Source organism: Trichechus manatus, unplaced genomic scaffold (assembly GCF_000243295.1).
Source record: "Trichechus manatus latirostris isolate Lorelei unplaced genomic scaffold, TriManLat1.0 scaffold00048, whole genome shotgun sequence".
In the NCBI taxonomy this organism is placed as follows: Eukaryota; Metazoa; Chordata; class Mammalia; order Sirenia; family Trichechidae; genus Trichechus; species Trichechus manatus.
This window is the reverse complement of record NW_004443984.1, coordinates 9,086,326-9,107,479: the sequence shown is the minus strand read 5'-3', so window position 1 is coordinate 9,107,479 and position 21,154 is coordinate 9,086,326. Positions and strand designations below refer to the sequence as shown.

The window sequence follows — 21,154 nt, the reverse complement described above, 5'->3', positions numbered from 1 at the left end:
AGCAGTGAAGAGGTGGGCTGAGTTTGGATGTGTTCCATTGGCACCTGTTGACCTAGCCCACGGAGGCTAAGGATGAGAGACAGAGAGAAGAGGCTGGCCTATGGGTGGTGCCCACTGACCTCTCCCACAGGGGCTAGGGATGAGAGAGAGAGAGAAGGGACTGGCTGATCTGAAGTGCAGGGAGGTGTGTGGACTCCTGAGCCTATGGCTAGTACCCACTGACCTAGCCTACAGAGGATAGGGATGAGCTGACCAGAACCCAACCGAATGAGCAGAAAGATGTTTGACACTGTGAGCTGGTGTGGATCGCTCCAATTTAATGGCTTGCACTGGACTACACTTCGCTTATGGATGCAGATGCTCAAAGTTACAACCGGAACAGAAGATTCTTCAGACCAAGGAACATGCCTCTGTCCTCAGAGTACTGGTTTGATAGGGATGGGCAATTTAGAAATTGACTATGTAAAATGGAGGAAGATAAGGCATGAAGTGGCTAGCTTACATGTTTTTGATATGCCTACACTCAAGATGAGGGGGGACAAGGGAGGATCACCACTGAATAGTTTCCTCTTTTCCTGATGGGTCTGGGAAGAGAGGGTGGGGGAAGACGATGATTCAGCTGCGAGTAATGACTGTTAACAGGGTTAACTGTGATTTTAAAAACTGTACTTGAAGAAGCAGTAACTGTGAAAGAGTAGACTAAGGGAGAGGTACTGCTGGACTGGAGTACAGTGGCCAAACGTAAAGTCCCTTAAAGGTTTTGCTATACTGATACCTCGTGAGGCTCAGAGCAAGGGAAAAATCTCCTCTCAGTCAAATTTTTTCAGACACCAGAAAGGGTAAAGCCAAGATGACTTTTGGAGAAACCCGACCAGATCAGATGGTTACCTGCAGCAGATTTGAATAGCTAGTACCTGCATAACCTCACCCTGAGGACTCTCTGCCCTACTGAAGGACTAATTGTTAATGGCTGTTTTGGACTGGCAAAATGATTGTAAGTAGGAAGTTATCCTCCAAGTATGAAAGAACTATGGCTAGAAAAGTCAGGGGGTGTCCTGTGGTGTGACAGATCACTTTTATATGGCTTTTCTAGCCAGTCTTGTAACTCCCACCAAATGACTGAGTGGGGTTATGCAAATAAGGTTCTTGTGGCCCACCAAGGGGATTGGACAGCTTGCTAATAATGCATATAAGGAGCATGGCACCCTTGTGGGGGGTGGGATCATGCAAATAAGGGATCATGGAAACCTAACAAGGGGATTGGTCAGTTTTACCATCCTGCTATGCTTAAAAGAGAGCCAATCCCAAAGCGGGGGGGGGGGGCCCTTACTACCACCAAGGAAGTGGAGCACATCCTTTGGACCCAGGGTCCCTGCGCTGAGAACCTCCTAGACCCAGGAGGCACACAGAGAGAGAGAGAGCTGTAACACTGGAGACGGCATGAGACGGCAAGAAGCAGCAGCAGAGAAACAGTGGCAGCAGAACCAGGAGGCTGGCACAAGATGGTGCAGTGGGCTTCTTGGCCCACGAAGCAAGGCAGTTACAGTGGAGGTGCTGACCCATGACCCACAGAGCAAGAAAGCTGAGCGACTTTGGGCCAAGGCTTACTGGCAGAGTTGAGTGCCTCCGGGTACTTATCGACAGGGCTAAAGAGCTTTGTAACACTCGCCTGAGCAGGGCAGAGGTGAGGCCGAAAGTCAGAGAGAGGCCTGCCTGCAGTCATGGCTGAGAAAAAGCTGATCAAAAAACTATATCCTGAGTCATTCCTAATCCTGAATTGTAATTTGTTACTTCTCTAATAAACTCCATAAGCGTGAGTATTGTCTGAGTTCTATGTGGCCATTGCAATGAATTATTGTACTAGCGGAGAAGTAGAGCATGCCATACGAAGGACAGCTGGTGTCAGAATTGATAAAAAGGTTGGAGAGAGGAGGTATGTCTGACCTCTGCCTCATAGGAATCAGCCTTGGGCTGTTGATCTTGATTCTCCCTCCCCCTTGTGAAGTTAGAGGAGGTCTGACACCACCACACCATTTTTACAACAGCTGAGTATGTTAACCATTTGCACCACCCTAGGACTCCTCAGGATAGTTACGTAAAAAAAAAAAAAAGCTAGATGAAGGTAAGTGTGTATTGCAGGCTACTTTTATCTAAGAAGGGAGGAGGATACACACGCATATATTTGCTCATATGTAAAAAAAAATACACAAGAGTTCTGGGTACCTAGGGTAATGACAGCTAAATCCGAATCTCTATAGACATCCTCCAGAAAAACAGAAAAACACACAGGACAACAAGGAGAGAAAATAAAACCACCCTTAGCCCAAGCCTACTGCATGACAGGAGACAGAGAACACTGGAAGCTTCAAATTACATGCAAGTAGAGAAACAAACACCCAAGTCCAGCAGAGACAGCTCCTGAGCCCACGACATGGGGGAGATAAGTGGCGGGTACACAGGAAACCATGGAGGGGGAGGGGTAAGGTGATGGCATGCAGATAAAATCACTCCCCAAAAGAGAATGTCTCACTCTGAGTGAGAAAATACAGGTCTGGACCCTGATGCTGGGAGACTGAAAAAAGGAAACTTGAATGTGTGCAGCCCCAGAGGGGTTTTGGAAAGCATTGCTTCTGGGGGAGAAGAGGACACTTCGAAGTGGGAGGCACCCTTGAGGTGGAAGTGAAAAGTCCTGCGGAAATAAGAAAAATCACAAGAGACAGTGTTTTTTGTGAGTTTTCCTCATTTCCGCAGGACTTTTATGACCCCTTTAATCTGCTCCCCCCAAAAAAAAGCTCGTGGCAGGCAGGATTTTGGCCTCCATGATCTTTACCCCCTGCTGTTATGTCCACAAATATGTTTACTTTACATGGTAAAAGGGACTTTGCAAATAGAATTAAAGATATTAATCAGTTGATCTTAAAATAGAGAGGTTATCCTGGACTATCCAGATGAACTCAGTGTAATCATATGGACCTTCAAAAGCGAAGAGGAAGTAAGAGAGGTGCAGCACAAGAGATGTGACAGGAGATGCGCTGGAGAGATGAGGCAGGAGTAGAGTCAGAGAGATTCAAGGCATGAGAGGAGCTGTACCTATCCTTCCTGTGTCTGAAGGGTCCATGAACCAGTGAATGCAGGTGGGCTCCAGAAGTTGAGAATGACTCATAACCATCAGCCAGCATGGAAATGGGGACCTCAGTTCTACAACTGCATGTAACTGAATCTGCCAACAATCTGAATGAGCCTGAAAAAGGATACTCCCCTTAAGCCTCCACAAAGGCACACAGCTAACACCTTAATTTCAGCCTTGTGAATTTCTAAGCAGAGGAACCAGCTGAGGCACACTGTGCCTGGACTTCTGACCTACAGAACACGAGATAATAAATCTGCATTGTTTTAAGCAACTAAATTTGTAGTAATTTGTTATGGCAGCAATAGGAAAATAATATAGAACTCTATTTAAAACTCTGTATTTCACTATATGAACAGAAGAGCATACTACTAAATGAAGAAACCTAGTAAACCACCCAAAACCTTCACCTCTGCAAGCTGTCATTGATAATCCAGAAAAATAGCATATTATAAGATGACTAGAAAACAGCAGATGCATGCTTCAAAGCTATATAATAGAAAATGTAAAAGCACTTCAACTGAAGAAAATTCTCTCCAAAAGCAAAAGCACACAGAACCAAACAAGCAGATGAAAAATATAACACAAAACTTCAACTTAAGAAAGCATTCACGGATATAAAATTTTCAAATCAGAAATCCCAAAACTTAAAATACAAATGGACAAAAGAAAAAAAAAATCAAAATGATGTGAAATGGGATGTTAACCAAACTCAGATTTTTTTTTTTTTTTTTAGTTTTAGAAATGTAGATCAAATTACAAGATATCCAAGGGAGAATAAATTCACCTAAAATACAAGGGAGAATTAAGAAAACGTATGAAGATAGCCAAGAAAATTAAAAAAAAAAAAAAAAAAGTCTCAGACAGAAAGTGATTGACTTAGATGATGAAAAAGAAGACCCAACATACAGATAATTAGAGTTCCTGAAAAAAATAAGAACAAAAGAATGGAACACAATAATGTTTAAATCTAGAATTAAGAACACTTTCTGGAAATAAAAGAAGTTCTGAATCTACATATTGAATAGACCTACTACGTACCCAGGGAAAATAACCCAGAATTATAAAGTCAAGAGCTACCCTAGTAAAACTATTAAATTTCAAACAGTTTTAAAAATTTCTCAAGGCCTCTCATGCAAAGTAAGGCAACTCAGGAGCAACATTTTCAAGGAAAGAAAATGTGAGACAAGGATTTTGTTTCCAGCCAAATTTTAAACATGCAGAAATACACTACACGAGCCATTCCTGAGAAATGTAACAGAAAGCAAGCTTCATCCAACAAGAGATGATGGGAAAATTCAGCAAAAGGATTAATGGTGAGCACTGAATATATTTATTTGTTGATCTAAGACTAAAACAAAGATGGGGACAGGGTGGAAGAAAAATATGTAAAAGTTTTATGTTCTAACCATGTAGAAATAATGCAACCAAAAAAGTGAGAGAAAAGTAGGGAGAATGAGGAAAGGAGAATAACCTCAATGACTATCACAGGGGAATAAGTGAAAGTAACAGGATATCATATAAGTAGAAGCCTACTGTTTGTCAGGCTGAGGAGTAACAGGAAAATGGTCAGAACTTTGAAATAGACAAGAGATTATTACATCTCCTTTCAGTACAGTGCTGGGCATTATCTAGTGGACCCTCTGGGAATTATCTGATTCTTTGGGGGTATACACTTTTGACCTCTATTAACTAGTTAACTTGTAGAGCTATAACTAATTACCACTTTGCAGAAAAGATAACCCCATCTATTATATTTTATTGCAGTATAGCATGTTAACCAGTGTTGCATCTATTAGCAAACTCATTTCAGCCTCTATGATTGTGCATGTATACATTATATGGGTATACATATTCTTCAAATTCTCTCTGAATCAGTTTTAACATCTTAAATGAGTTAACTAATGAAGTCAATAAAATCTTTGACATATGCTCATTTTATATTTGTACATGAATCATATTTTCAACTTTAAAAAAAATTATACTTCATCAGGAGCACAGACTTGATCCTATGACAAAATTTATGCTCTGGCAAGATCCTTTGGTTTCCAGTGCTTGGGTGGGGGCTAGGGGACAACCACCGCAGACGGCCAAGGGAGACATCATGCAGAGAAAGTAGAGAAGGAGATATAACTGACCATTATGGGTGGCACAATTGCCTTCTCCTCCTTTCTTGTCCTCACTACCTGTGCTCAGCCACATTTGCCTTCTTTCTGTACCTAGAACATGCTAACCTGGGTCTCAGCACTGGCTGTTCTCTGCCTGCGTTGCTCTTCCCTGTCAGGTTCCACCTTAAAGTCACTGCCTCCATGAGAACTTCCCCATTCCCCATCTGTAGTAGCCCCAGGTACAGCTGGAGTTCTGTTAATGTTCAGCTGTTGGTCTGGGTGCTAGTTTCATGGGCGTGTTCACTTTGTGGCAATGCATGAAGTTGGGCACTTAGGATTCGTGCACTCATACTTCAATCAAAATGAAAAAATAAAAATAAAGTAGTCCTCCCCTGGTATTCTCATAATAGCCCAATTACTCCCAGATATGTTCTTGCTTATGTCTTATGTTTTGGTATTCGTTACACACACCTACTCCCACTAGAATGTGGGCTTCATGACAGCAGGGACATGTTTGTCACTTTCACTGTTGTGCCACCAGCATCCAGAGCAGGGCATGGCACACAGCAGGCACTCAAGAAATGTTTGTGTTCTAGGTCAATTGGCATAGCAAAGTTTTTTAAGAAAATGTTCTGCATCCCACTTTGGTGAGTGGTGTCTAGGGTTTTAAAAGCTAGTGAGCAGCCATCTAAGATGCATCAATTGGTCCCAACCCACCTGAAGCAAAGGAGAATGAAGAACACCAAAGACAAAACGAAAGCATTAGCCCAAGACACAGAAAGGGACACATACACCACAGACTTCATCAGCCTGAGACCACTAGATGGTGCTCGGCTACCACCAAAGACCGCCCTGACAGGGAACACAACAGAGAGTCCCTGACAGAGCAGGAGAAAACTGGCTACAGAACTCAAATTCTAGTAAAAAGACCAGACTTAATGGTTTGGCTGAGACTAGCGGGACCCCAGAAGACATGGCCCTCGGACTCTCTGTTAGCCCAAAACTAAAAGCATTCCCAAAGCCAACTCTTCAGACAAAGATTAGACTGCAATATGGGACATAAAATGATACTCGTGAAGAGTGTGCTTCTTAGCTCTAGTAGATACATGAGACTAAATGGGCAGCTCCTGTCCAGAGGTGAGATGAGAAGGCAGAGAGGGTCAGGAGCTGGTTGAATGGACACAGGAGATCCGGGGTGGAAAGGAAGAGCGTGGTGTCACAGTATAGGGAGAGCAACTAGGGTCACATAACAACGTATATATAAATTTTTGTATGAGACTAACTTGAATTGTAAACTTTCACTTAAAGCACAACAATTTAAAAAAAAAGAAATATTTGTGTAATGGATGGACAATGCCTGCCTGTCTGCCTGCAGGGTCTAGCGACGCTTGGATGTAGGGCAGGGGGGGCTAGGAATGAAGGGAGGTGGGGAACAGGGGGTGCCTAACTCCAGAGCCTTACCTTCCTCTGCATCTTCTCCAGCAGCTTGCTCTTGGCCCTCACTTCCTCCTGGATGGAGTCATAGACATTAAGCAGCACCCAATCCCCACTGTCCTCATCAGAGCTCTGCAGGGCTGCCACTAGCTGCTTTTTGCGCTCGTCAGCATACCGCTTCCGCCGCTTGTGCTTCTCCTTCAGGTCCTTGTTCTTGGCCTGCTCCCCGCCCACCACCTGCTGCTCCAATAGCTGCAAGCTGCCAGTGTGGAGGAGAAGGCAAACATGACAATACCTGTCATTCACTAAGCCCTTGCTATCCAGCAGGCTCAAGGTTAAGCATTGTCTCATTGGATCCTTCCAACAACCCCACTTCCTAGAGAAGTAAACTGAGGCTCAGAGAGGAAGCCACTTGCTCAGGGTCAGAACCAGGATTCGTCCCAGATCTGCTGGACTCCCAGCCTGTGTCCCCAACCATGGTGGTGGTTCTATCTAACAGGAAAGGTGAGAATCTTCTTGTGGTCCTTCAGCTAACCCTTTTCCCGTCTGCCCCAAATGCTGATGGGGACGCTGGTCCCTGTAGCAGAACAGGCCCATGTCCTTGTTCTGAGGCAACCTGCATGATTAGGGTAATTCCAGGCTATGTGCTCTGTGGGGCTGAGTATCCTATGCTGGAAAGAGGCTGAGCCCTGGCCGGGAGGATGACTTGTCATGGAGGTGGGGCTGATACCATTCTCATTTACAGAAGTGAGCACCAAGGCTCAGAAAAGCTAAGTGACTTATGCAAACCACACAGCGAGTCAGGAAAGGCTACCTCCCCAAACGGACCCAGGGACCTTCACTGTGTGGAGTGGCCTGTCTCTAGGGTGGGCGAGGAACCTGGGAACTTGGCTGGGACCTGAGGACCTGCACCAACCTGACCCAAAATTCCTGAAACCTGAAACCCGGGAAAGCCAGTGGGCAACCCAGCAACAGTCCCTCCACGTTCCCCCTAGAGCCATTGCACTACCGTGGGTGCACGACCAGAATCTGGGGGCGAACGGCAGCCTGTGCAGTTTCCAGAGAGAACTCGCCCACCCGGATGACTATACCATTCCTGCTCGCCCCCGCCCCTGTAGAAAATGAAACAGAGGCTATGAGGGCCCTCGGGGGGGTTGGGAGAACCCACCTGCACCCCCACTCCCAGAGCTTGGCAGGGGGCTACTTCCGGCCCTGCCCATGGGTCCCACCGCACTAAGCTTTGGCACTTACCGGGCGAGCACCTGCTGCTGGTTCACAACAGGCGGCACCGCCACGTCCACGCCCATGCTCTCCCTCCTCACACCTCCCAGGGCCACCAGGGGGTGAGGCTGGGCCACCAAGGCCACCTGGGCCTCAGCTTCGGCCGCCACACCAGGGTCTGCTGCTGACACCACCTCCTCAGCCGCTTCTGGGGCTAGATCAGCCTCCTGAGCACAGAGAGAAATCACGAGGGGGGTGGGATGGGGAAGGCCTCAGTCCCAAAGCGGGGAGTCCCGACCCCTCTGCTGCCTGGGATGGACCACCTCTGGCTCAGAAACACCCAGTTATACAACAGTGTATCCCCGCTGACTTCTTACTGCTCCTATTTCTACCAAAATCAAACCAAACCCGCTGCTGTCGAGTTGATTCCAACTCATTGCGACCCTATAGGACAGAGTAGAACTGCCCCATAGGGTTTCCAAGGAGCAGCTTATGGATTTGAACTGCCAACCTTTTGGTTAGCAGCCTGAGCTCTTAACTACTGTGCCACCAGGGCCCCCAATTCCTACCAACAGCCCCCAAATTGGTCTCCCAGCTTCTCTCCCACCTAATCCAGTCTCCACACTACAGCCAGAGCCCTTTTCTTAAACCAGAAATCAATCGCACCCTTTCTCGATTGGAGGAGCCCTTTCTGGCTCCCCACGACATCTGCAGAAAAACCCGGTGTCTTCCTCAGCCTGCAGTGCCCTCCACGCTGGCCCCTGCCTCCCTCTCTGGTCTTATCCTAGCTGCTCACCCCCTGTCTACCTGCAGCCACTCTGGCCTCTTTCTGTTTCTGAGAAAGTCGAGATCTTTCCAGTCACAGGAACACTTGTTGTCCCCTCTGCCTGTGCTCTTCCCTGGGCCCCTCCTTATTGCTTGGGTCACATCCTGAATTTCACCTTCTCAGCCAGGGCTTCCCTGGCCCCTCCACCTACCACCTATGGAGCGCCTGCAATGGGCCCAAACTCCACTGCCCACCCAGTGATCAAGTCCAGAGGTTGGCAGACTATTTTCTTTCTCCATAAATGCAGATAATTTAAAGCTTTTTCTCCCACTCCCATGTGGTGGCCTGTTGTGCTTTCTTGAGAAAAGGGTGGGGTCCACAAGCAAGGGTCCCTGATAGTGCCTCAGGGGCTTCAGTCTCTGACCTGTAGCCCTCCTCTGTCACTGCTACTCCTTCAGACCAAGGGTTCCGAGGCTGAGAAGTTTGGAAATCACTGTCTAAGACAATGGGCCTACCTCTGTGAGTACCATCAGTGATAATGGTATGGCAGTTCCTCTGATCTGTGCATTGCTTTGCAAGGGGGCCATCTGTTACATGTCTAGGAACAGGGTTGTTGTCCCTGTTTGGTGGATGGGGACACTGAAGCCCAGAAAGGGAGGAGACAGGCCCCTCAAACTCCTCCCACCACAGACGGCCACCTAGGAGGCACTCACAATCCTGGGCAGGGCATGGTCAGCTGCCTCAGCTTCAGACCTGGGGTCACAGGGCTCCAGCAGATCTGTCAGGGAGCGGTGCTTGAGGAAGAACGGGGTAGGAGGCAGGGAGAGGGATGGTTTGAGCCAGAGTCATCCTGGACCCCTGCACTGCTAACCTCTGCCTTAATGCCCAGCTGCTCACCAAACCCACACTCTCCTCCTGCCTGTCCCTGCTGAGAAGGGGCGTGAACAAAAGGAGTGAGGAGATGAAGGGAGAGAGAGGACAGGGAAAAGGGGAAATGAGGGGGAGAGAGGAGAGACAAGGAATGTTCTGAGCACCTGCCGTGTGCCAGGAGCGTTACCTGCACTGTCTCATGTGAGGTGCGCAGCATCATTCCCATTTTATAGATTAAAAACTGAGGCCCAGAGACGTAACTGCCCAAGGCCACACAACTAAGAGGCAGAGATGAGATCTGAACCCAGGTCTGCCCGACTCGAAGGCTTGTGTTCTTTACACACACACACAGAGGAAAGGAAAGCAGAGAACAAAGGCAGGAAAAGAGGCAATTTTTTAAAAAAAGGATAAAAAGGAGGGCTGAGAAGGGAGAAGACGAGGGACAAAGAGGCGGGATGAGGAAGAGCAGCACCCCAGGCTTCCCCTAGGGCTCGCTGAAAGGTAGCTGGATTCCCGCAGGCCCCCAGCCCAGCTCCCCACACTGAGCTTCCAGGTACATGAGGGTTGGGCCAAGGCCTCCTCAGCTCTGCTGGCCTGGACGCTCACCGTACCCAGGCTACTCAACAAACTCCCAGCACAGGTGTCCCTCAGTCAGCAGGTCAGGTGTCCACCTGGCAGAACCTTGTACCTTGATCCCAACTTTGCTACTGACTGACCAAGGATTAGCTAGGGCTTCCCTCTCCCAGACCCGACTGTGAGTGCCCCAGCCAGCCACCAGAGCCAGCGCCATGGTGGAGGCAACAGAGGCGGTGCCGGAGCAGCAGAGGGTAAAGCTCCAGGCCTGCACAAGGGACTCTGTACCCCAGCCCCAGCCAAACTCTGCATGATATCAGCTACCTGCTCAGGGACCTTGGGTATTTCCTCCGGGGGCATGTCTGCCCTGGCCACAGTGGAAGAGAGCCTGGCCAGCTTGGCTTCCAGCTCAGCAAATGGGTCCTGCAGGCCTGGGAGCAGCTGCAGAGGGGTCAGCTCCGGCTCCTCTTCCTGAAGGTAGCACGTGTTCTCCGGCAGGGGCCTGGAGGCCTCCTGGCTGAAACACTCATCCGAGAAGTACTTGTTCTTGGACTCCTCCTCGGGCGTGGTGAACTCCAGGTTGGAGGGCTCGTCAGGCCCAGGGAAGGCCTCGGACATGGAAGTTTCCTCGAGTGTGGATGACTCATCAGATGCAAAAGAAATCTCAGACTTGGAGCTCTGCACCTTGGGCGGCTCATCCAGCTGGGAAGAACTCTCAAACTTGGGGACCTCTGCTCTGGGCGGAGGGCCGGGCATGGGGGAGACCTCGGGTCTAAAGGCCACCTCGTCCTGGAAAGCAGGTGAGTACTGAAACCTGTTGGCAAACTCAGCCCTGGACATAACCTCGGCCTTGTAGAGGACTTCTGCCTTCAGGATAGCTTCTGAAAATGGAGAATTTTCTTATAGCCTTTTAAAGGATTAGAATGAAGGGACCTTTTCTCTGGAAGTTGGCCCCAAGCCTACCGTCCCTGAGACTAGATTAACAGGTTCCCAGGCCCTCCCCTCCCTCCCCGAATGTGGCTACAGCCAGTGCATTCCCATTCTCCTCTACCCTCATCAGAACTCAAACCTGCCTCTTTTCACCTCTTCCAGGAAGCCTTCTGTGACTAGCACCATGATCTCTCCATTCTCTGAGCTCACCAACCATTAGGTGCTGGGCTCTTACCACATTGCCTTGGGACTGCTTGTAACACATAAGCTGACCACCCTGTGGTTCATATCACCTTCCCAGGCTGTGAGTGCCCGGGCAGCAGATTTCACACCCAAGCCACTTGGTGCCCCACTGAAGCATCCAGCTCAGGGCTCCTGTCCATGGGATATACTATATCCACCGTAGTTAAATGAATGCTGTGGGTGGGGGTTAGAGTTAGAGACAAAATAAAAATCACTCGGCGGTCCAATATTCAAACTGGACTGGAAAGGACACTCTAAAGGACAGAAAATGCTGGAGGAAGTGGCATCTTCCTCCAAGCTTGGATGGGACTATGATCAAACAAAGACCTTCCTTAGCGCTCTTAGCTCATGGGGCTTTTCTGTTGTTGTTAGCTGCTGTCGAATCAGCCCCAACTCATGACAACACTGTGCACAGCAGGATTGGACCATTGTGATCCACTGGTTTTTCATTGGTTGATTTTCAGGAGTAGATCACCAGGCCTTTCCTCCTAGTCTGTCTTAGGCTGGAAGCTCTGCTGAAACCTGTTCAACATCAGAGCAACGCATAAGCCTCCACTGACAGACAGGTGGTGGCTACACATGAGGTGCACTGGCCAGAAATCAAACCTAGCTCTCCCACGTGGAAGGAGAGAATTCTACCCCTGAACCACCAGTGCCCCCATCACGGGGCTTTAGTCTCCTCTTACTTCCCATCCACTTCTTTATCACTGTGTCCAGGCACTCTCCTCAGAGCATCCTGACTTTCCCTTCCCTGAAATAATGACATCCACTCCCTCACTAGTGGCCTGAACCTCTCTAAGGCTCGGTTCCACATTTGTAATATGAGGATTACAGTAGCCCCCACCTCACTGGGCAGTGGGAAGGGCACAAGGAGGGTCTGCAGGTAAAGCACCTGACACAGTACCTGGCACACAGTGATACCCAGCAATTGGCACTGAGGATGTTACCAGTACCATCATCACAACAAGGGTGGATTTTAGAATATTTTGGTGAGTATGAAGAAATCTGGGCTGCCTGGCAGCACGAGTGTTTGAATGATACTGGATAGGATGGAACATTCTAGAATGTCAAAAAGAAGACAAAAACTTCCAGAAAGGAAAATGTTCTTGCTCATGATTGAATGCTTATTGTGGGACGGGCTCAAAAAGACGGCAGAAAATGCAGAAGCTCGGGGCAGGGTCTCACCTATAAAACATAGGAGGTATTTGACAACTCTATGTCAGCCTGGTGACGCAGTGGTTAAGAGTTTGGCTGTTAACCAAAAGGCTGGCGGTTCAAACCCACCAGCCGTTTTGCAGGAGAACAATGTGGCAGTCCGCTTCTGTAAAGATCACAATCTTGGAAACCCTACGGGGCAGTTCTCCTCTGTCCTATAGCGTCGCTGTGAGTCGGAATTGACTCAACAGTAACAGGTTTGGTTTGGTTTGGGTTTAAATCAGCCTTGAGTGGGGGCCCAGCCTGTGGCCAAGGCATCAGGATGTAGTCTTGTGACTAAGAGCAAGGGCTCTGGGGTCAGACTGCCCGGGTTCAAATCCTGGCTCCATTTTACTGGTTGAGTGACTTTGAATGAGCTACTTATCCTCTCTGTGCCCCAGTTTCCTTGTCTATAACATGAGGGTAATTGTAGTGGCACAATGGTTAAGCACTGGGCTGCTAACCAAAAAGCTGGCGGTTCGAACCCATCCAGCGGCTCCATAGGAGGAAGACCTGGTGATCTGGTCCCATAAAGATTACAGCCTAGAAAACCCTGTGGGGCAGTTCTACTCTGTCACATGGGGTTGCCATGAGTCATGGGTTCTATCTAACCCTCACAGTTGTTGATGGCACCTAACAACATCTGTAAGGGTTAGACAGAATTGAGTCTAGTGCACAGAAAATGTTCTACAAATGGCAGGTGCTGAAAGGAGGTGGAAAGGAAGATAGCCCACCTGTCTCCTTCCGTAGGTTCTCCTCCAGCGTGGACAGCTTCACATCGTAAGAGTTGCGCATGGCAGTGATGTCCTCCTCCAGCCGAGCCCGAGACTCCTGCTCTGCCTCATAGTCGGCCTTCAGCCTGGCCAGGCGTTCCTCGTACTCCTGGGGGGCGGGGAGGGGATGCACAGAAGGACAGAGTTATCACCATTTCAAAACACAACATTCAAACAAGACATATTCACTGTACAAAAATCAGAAAATAGAAATAAGCCAAAAGAATAAAATTAAAATGACCCACACAACACTGGGATAACTACTTGCTGGTGAAGACTTTTCTGAATTTTTCTCTATGCATTTTTTAATGGGCTAATAATATACGTGGACTCCCTTGGCGGTGCAAACGCTTAATGCACTTGGCTGCTAACCATAAGCACCTGGGAAGAAAGGGCTGACAATCTACTTCCAAAAAGTCTGCCATTGAAAACCCTGTAGAGCACAGTTCTGCTCTGACACACATGGGGTTGCCATGAGTCAGAGTTGACTCAACGGCAACTGGTTAATAATACACACGCATTTGTTGGTAATTCATTCTTTTTCACACAACAGTATATCACGAACACCTTTCTACATCGACAAATAAATTTTTACCAAATGATCCTCAAGCCATCAACGATGAAATACAATTTTATTCATCAGCTTCTCTCTCCACCTTTACTATTCCCACCAGCTCTTGTCCAAACAGCCTCCTCCCACCCAGTCCCCCATCTCCATTCTTGTTTCTGCCCCCACACCCTTCTCCACACAGCAGCCATGCGTTCATTAGATCCTCTCTGTCCCCTGCCTAGGACTCATCAGTGGCTTGCTGTGTTCACAGGATAAAATCTCAGGTCCCAGGCATGACATTGAGTCCCCACAGAATCCAGCCCCACCCATCCCTCTGACCACATCTCATTTTTTGCTGCAAAGGTTTTGTTTTCTTTTTTGAACTGGTCGTCACTTCACCTACTTCTTCCTAGCTCGTATCAGAAGCTTCTATTATTCTATTTCTTTATTAGATACAGGTTTATCATATGGCTTCCCCACCAGAATGTAAACGCCTAGAGAGCAGGGACCATCCTGTCTTGTGGCCTCAGTGCCTAGCACAGAGTAGGGACTCAACAATTATCTACCGAATCAGTTATGCAGCAAGCAGGAGTGCAGGCTAAATAGTATGCAAGATATCCAGCCTTCAGTCACACACCTGCCAGGAGGTGGGCAGGGTGTTTATGAATGAATTGCAGGCATGTGGCCCTCCATGGTTTGGAGCCACAGCTGACAGACACCTGCAGCTTTACACCACTGTAGTAAGCCAGGAGGCGACAGGAGTTGGGGCAGATGTGCCTACCGCACCAGATACCTTCAGTCAGTGGGAAGCCAGCCCAGAATTCTACGAGGGGCACCACACTGACTCAGGTTCTCCGCGAGGGAGAGAAGAGGATACCAAACCAGTTGCTGCCAAGTTGAGTCCAACCCATGGCAACCCCACGTGGGTCTGAACTGTGCTCCATAGGTTTTCAGTGGCTGAGTTTTCAAAAGTAGGTCACCAGGCCTTTCTTCCAGGTACCTCTGGGTGGAGTTCAACCTCCGAGCCTTCCATTAGCAGCCAAACACCATCATAATTAAAATGTATCTATGCATTCTGCGACCCACGTAGATACACTTGAGCCTTCTGGCAATACCTGCAGTATTACTGGGGCCCAGGGAGGTTAACCGACTCGCCCAGGACCACATGGCTCTAGATGACCTTGCTGAGACCTCTAGCTTTTCAATGCCCCACCCTTGCTTCCTTCCTTACCCAGCTGAGATCCCAGGTCCCACACCACACTCGTTCCTCAGCAGACACCCTGGACTCCCTCATCCCAGCACCTGCCACTGTTTTCACCAAGAGAGCCCTGACCCTGGTTAAACCAGGGCCTCAGGCCACCCACAGCTGAACCCTGAGCAAAAGCTAGCTGGAAACACACACACACACACACACACACGCACCCACACGCACACTCACGTAGCAACATTGCAGGCTATTCTCACTTTAAATGTGTGACCCCAAATCCCAGGTGGGCCTTTAAGTGTCTCAGCACATTTCTACAGGCCTTTCACTCTCCCTCTCTGCCAACCTCCACTCCTCCTGACATTTCCGGTTTTTTACTTCACCCAGAAAACTGAAGCAGTCAGACGCAACTCCCTGGTCCTCCCCATATCTTCCAGTCCACCTGCAGGTTGGCGCCAAAGCTCTGCAGTGGAGGAACCACCTGGAACCAACCCCACCCGACTCGAGGACTTTGCTCTTTCTGTACTAAGTCATTCCCTGCAGTCTGCAAAGCAGGCACTATTACTTCCAATATGAAAACAAACAAACCAACATACAAACAAAGACCCTCCCTTGGTCCCACATCTCCTCCAGCTACAGTGGCGGCACTAAGTAGGTTCTCAGAAAATGCTTGTTGATGATTGACTGAGGAAGAGGTAGCCAGATGGCAAACCCAGACCCCCGACTCCTGGTTGGCTCTCGTTATGCAACCCAAGGATGAGAGGACAACCTCTCATTCTCTTACAATGTGTGTTAAGCAGGCAGAGAAGCTGTGATGATGCCCATTCTATGGATGAGGCAACAGAGGCTTAAACAACCTGCCCAAGGTCACAGAGCCCATGAGAACTGGACTTGTAGAAACAAAAGCTGGACAGACCCTAGAAATCATCTGCCCAAATTCCCCCAGTACAGATGGGAGGCTGAAGCTGGAGAGTCACACCTAGAGTTTGTGGCTAAGCCGATTCCAAGCCCAGCGCCTTCTCCACTACACAGAGGGGCCTCCTCCCTCTGTCCAGGGTTTTCTGGCTGGCTCTGGAATGGGAAGGGAAGCACAGTTCCAGGCACATTGTAAGTGTTCAGTAAACATCAGAGTCATATCAAAAAGAATAAAATGGGAGGGAGGGAGGAAGGAAGGAAGGGAGGACAGACATCCTCAACCAAGCCTGGCTCACAGAAGAAACTCCAGAGTCAGTAAACAGAAACTTGGTGGGGGGGCTCAGATGGCAGCACTCAGATGCCATGTCCACCTGGCTGCCCATGAGGAGGAAGCAGGCCACCCTAACCCCAGGGCAGAAGGACCCTCCAACCACAGGCAACACACAGCTGCCAGCCTGGAACAGCATCACTTCTCCCCGTGACCACTAGAGGGCGGAAGCGCCCTCCTCAATGCACAGCCAGGGTGCCTGTTCACCCAACAGTGTACGTCCTTAGGGAGGAACTTCCAACCCACCCCCTGGCCAACCCTGCCCTCCCCTCCCCGACTTTGGACCCAAGTCCACTGGTCACCACATGATTCCATTCCCACTCTGAACCCTGAAAGCACATCTTCTCTCGTTCCTGTGGGCTTGCGCTCTCCCATCCCCAGTGGCTCTCTCCTACCTAGCACCTCCCGAGCCTGGCCCAGAGACCCAGAGATGGACCTGACATCCAGGCCCTGCCCCAGGGGCTCCCGACCAGCCGGTGAAAAGGCAGAGTGAGCAGCTGAGTTACCAGATTCTTCACAGTCTTCCCCCAGAGCAAATAGCAAAACCCTCTGCCTGTCACAGGGGCAGCACTTGGGGACTCTGATCAGTTTCTCCCAGCCCTCCAGCCCAAAGCACTGAGCCCTACAGGCCTTACTCGATCTAGCCCCCAGAGGCTGGGCCCAAGCCCCTACAGCCTGACAGGGGCTTCCAGGGGCCCCAGGGCTGATCCCAACTGAGGTTATAGTTGAGTGGCAGAGGTCTAGCTGTGGACACAGCCAAGCTCCAGCCCCGGCAGAGCTGTCCCTGCCTGGTATGATGCTCTCCATCAGGAAAAAGTCGGTGCCCTAAAGGGACTGTCAAATGTCAAATTATACCACAGGTCTCAGAATGAAGCCTTCAAATGGCTGGAACCTCAGAAATCAACAGAGACTAGAGTCAGGACAGAGCCCAAGGTGGGAGTTAGGTGGCTCTGCCCCCCTGCCCCGTCCCCATCTAGGGACCAACTCCATATCTGTACATGGAGGGTCTCGCCCTGCTGTTTCCCAGGGATGCTGGGAAGGCACACATGTGAGAGGACCCAGGTATCCCAGGTGAAAGCTTTTTTTTGGAAGCCAACACCCCACTTACTTACCAATCAAATGCCTGCCTAGGGGAGTCTCACTGCCCACCCAGGTGCCCACCCAGATGCCATGCTCTCAGCCCCAGGCTTTTTGGCACCTACTGAGGGGACTGAATCCCCCTGCCACTCTGACCTCTCTGCCTTTGCACAGCCGTCCCCATAGGAATGCCTCCTCTACACCCGCTGCTCCACAGCCGCCCCTTCCTTCAGTACTGAGAGCAAACATGCACGCACGCATGCACCCGCACACACGCACGCGCGCGCGTACACAGCAGGCTCCCCCTGCCTGCGACAGGATCAGTGCTTCTTGACTTTTTCTTTCCCAGGACAGAGGCCCAAGCTAGAAGTCCCCTGGAGATGTCACTCCCCTCTTTACTCTCCCTGTGCAGGCAGTGATAGGGACAGCCTGCACTCGAGTCAGGAACCTGACTTCAAATCCTGCTCAGGCTCTCTGGAGCTGTGTGACCTGGGGCAAGTCATAGAACCTCTCTGAGTCTCAGCATTCTCAGCTACAAGAGGGGGACTGCAGGACTGACCCCAAGGCTGATGGTGAAGGTTCGATGAGCTCACGCTGGAGTTGGGCCCCTGCAGCCCAAGGCGGCAGCCCTTCCCCTCCTGCTCACAGTCTCCAACACGCAGGTCTCACCTCCCGGATCAGCTGCTTCTCCGCCTCTGTGTCATGCTGGATCACGGGTGCAGGCACTGGCTTCTCCTCAGACTGGACAGGGCTTAGGGGCACCGAGCTGGACAGCAGGGCTGGGAGGAGAACAGAGATCGGGGCTGTGACGAAGCACACATGGTTCACAGGAACTAAGCAGTAATCAGTAAAAAGACAACCACAGGCTCTTTCATAAAGACTTACCTCAAACAAGTCTCTATGTAAAGTGCTCATTTATTCAGCCATTCAACAAACATGCATTGACCACCTCCATGTTCCAGGCACTGGGGATGCAGCACTGGACAAACAGATAAAACTCCACATCCCAATTTCTCCCCCAGCTGAAAACTCAATTGAGGGAGAAAGGCAAACAAAATAAGTTAAGTGCATAACGTGTTACAAGGTGATGCTGCTCAGAAAGAAGATCCAGTGAAGGGCTGCAATTTAAACTGGATGGTCAGGGAAGACCTCTTTGACAAGGCTATTCGAGCGCAGGGACCTGAGGGCAGTGATGGAGACAGGTGGGCAGAGATCTGGGGAAAGAGCTTACTAGGGAGAGGGAAGCAGTGAGTGTAAAGGCCCTGAGGTAGGTGTGGGCCTGGACAGCTGCAGGAACAGCCAGGAGGCCAGTTTAACTGGAGCAGAGTAAACCAGGAGGAGGGTAGTAGGAGAGGAGGCCAGAGAGGTACGGGACTAGATTGTGAGGGCCTTGGAGGCTGTTACAAGGGCTTCAGCTTCTACTCTGGGTTAAACGGAAGCCACTGAAGGGTTTGAGCAGGGCAGTGACAGGATCCGACTTGCATTTGAACAGGACTTGCCTGGTGCGCTGTGTGGAAAACAGGCTGAGAGAGCAGGGCAGAGATGGGACACCTGTCAGGGGACCCTTGCGGTAATTCAGCTGAGAGGTGCTCGCAGCAGAAGTGGGGGTGGGGACAAGGGCACAGATTCGGGACATGATGTGAAGGTAGCCAAAAAAAAACAAACCCACTGCCATCGAGTCGATTCTGACTCACAGCAACCCTATAGGACAGAGTAGAATTGCCCTATAGGGTTTCCAAGGCTGTAAATCTTTACAGAAGCAGACTGCCACTTCTTTCTCCCACGCAGTGGCTGCTGGGTTCAAACCGTGACCTTTCGGTTAGCAGCCAAGCACTTTAATCACTGCCTCACTAGGGCTCCTTATTGTGAAGGTAGAGAGAGGAGGATTTGCTGACAGACTAGATGGGGGTTCAAGAGAAAGTGGGAAGTCAAGGATGGCTCTGGGTTTAAGGCTGGAACACACACAGGTACACACACACACACACACACACACACACACACACACACACACACACACACACACGAGTCCCATCAACTGTGTGGGGATGGCTGCAGGACATGCAGGTAGGGAAAGATCAGAGCTCAGTGTGGGGCATGCTGGGCTGAATGAAATGCCTACTGGAGAGACAGATGGATATCAAGTCTGGAATTCAGAGAAGACGGCAGGCTGGAGATCTCTGTGTGAGAAATATGAACTACAGGTGGTGTGTAAAGCCATGTGAGCAGACGAAACCACCTTACCAGTGAGTGTAGAGAGAGGACAGCAGAGAGGACGACCAGGCCTAGTGCAATATTAGGAGGCTGGGGAGAGGATGAGGAAGCACCCAGGAGATGGGGAAGGAGTGGCCGGGGAAGTAGAGGGGGAACCAGGACAGAGGCGTGTCTGGGATGCACGGGTTTCAAGAAGGGAGGGGATCTGCTGAGTCCATTGATGCTAAGAGGTCAGTGAGCTGAGGCTCGCCTGGGGCCTGATCACTGGGTTTCACACCCAAGAGGTTACTGACAACACTAGCAGCTTCCGGGGTGCGGGACGGAAGCCTTTGGGCAAGAGAGAGCAGAGGAGAGAAACTGGAGCCAGTGGAAGCAGACTAATGTTTCAAGTTTTGCTAAAATGGAAAGAGAGAAACATGCCAGTAACCAGAGGGAAAAGCAGGGCTGAGAGAGGGTTAATGTTTGATAGTGGGTACTGTGTGGGGGACATGTGGGGCTGAGAGGGACACACCTGGGTTCAAGGCCCGGCTATAAAATTATAGCATGATCTGTGGTCTACTGAGCCCTTATGTGCCCAGCTCCCTGCTGAGCCCACACATGCATTATCGCATGTCATCCTCCCAAATGCCACCAACAGTGACAAGGCAGGCAGTGGTGTTCTCTCCATTTTACAGATGAGGGCAGTGAGGTTCGGAGGGCGAAGTCACTTGCCCAAGGAGCCAGGAAGTGAACTGGATGTTAGCTGCTCAGCTCTCAGCTCTGCTCTGCACTGATCATTCCAGCTTGCTAAACTTCGTGCTCCTAATCCCGGAAGAGGGGACACTAACAGCCCCCACCCCCTGTAACGCAGCGTGGTAAACACTGGCAGGCTGTGCAAATGTCAGCTGCTGAGTTTGGGGAACCACTGGCAGAGCCTCCCCAACCCCGTCCTGACACCTCTCACCATTCCTCCATCTATTGTCCCCAACTGATCTTTAGAGTGAATAGGGTCAGAAGTCGGGAACAGGACAAGAGGAGGAAGGCAAGCTGCTAAAGTCCAGTCCCTCATCATTGTACTCAAGACCCTCTCCACTCCAGCCCCTGCCAAGCTTCACATGACCTCCCACGTCCCTCCTCCCCAGGGAGCCAGTAGAAGAATTTGTAGTTCCCCAAACGCACCTTACAGTTTGCCTCTGCACACACTGGCCCCTCCACATTATGTCTAATAGAAATACTTCTCATCTTCCAAGGCTCTGCTCAACCACTCCCTCCCTGACTGACCTGGCCACATACTCTTTTCTGCAGTGCCCTGTACAGCTGTCTGCCCTGGAGTTTGTCTTGCTGCACCTGATTGTCTTCCCAGGCAACTAGGTACTCCATAAAGCAGAGCCTGAGTCTGAGTCATCTCTACGTTCCTACTGCCCAGTGCAAGTCCATGCACAGAGGAAGTGCTCAGTGAGTTTTGGATGGATGGATGGATGGGTGGGTGGGTGGGAGGGTGGATTGGGATGGGTAGATGGAAGGAGTGAATGGATAGGTAGATTAAATGGATGGATGGATAGATGGATGGACTGTACGGATGGGCAAGTGATTGGATGGATCAATAGATGGATGAATGGACTGGGCAAGTGGGTGGACGGATAGATGAACG

At 50.0% G+C, this 21,154-nt stretch overlaps 1 protein-coding gene across 2 annotated transcripts in view; it reads right to left on the bottom strand.

Annotated features, from left to right (window-relative positions):
• Positions 1–21,154, bottom strand: part of KIF17 (kinesin family member 17) — a 59,696-nt gene that overhangs the window by 15,240 nt on the left and 23,302 nt on the right. For both annotated transcript variants that reach the window (XM_004377167.2, XM_012555773.1), the window contains exons 6-11: positions 17,983–18,092; positions 13,201–13,348; positions 10,424–10,980; positions 9,370–9,450; positions 7,921–8,117; positions 6,697–6,928 (exon numbers count right to left, since the gene is read on the bottom strand). In XM_004377167.2, coding sequence (XP_004377224.1) covers positions 6,697–6,928; positions 7,921–8,117; positions 9,370–9,450; positions 10,424–10,980; positions 13,201–13,348; positions 17,983–18,092 — 1,325 coding nt within the window. The remainder of the gene's footprint in view (positions 1–6,696; positions 6,929–7,920; positions 8,118–9,369; positions 9,451–10,423; positions 10,981–13,200; positions 13,349–17,982; positions 18,093–21,154) is intronic.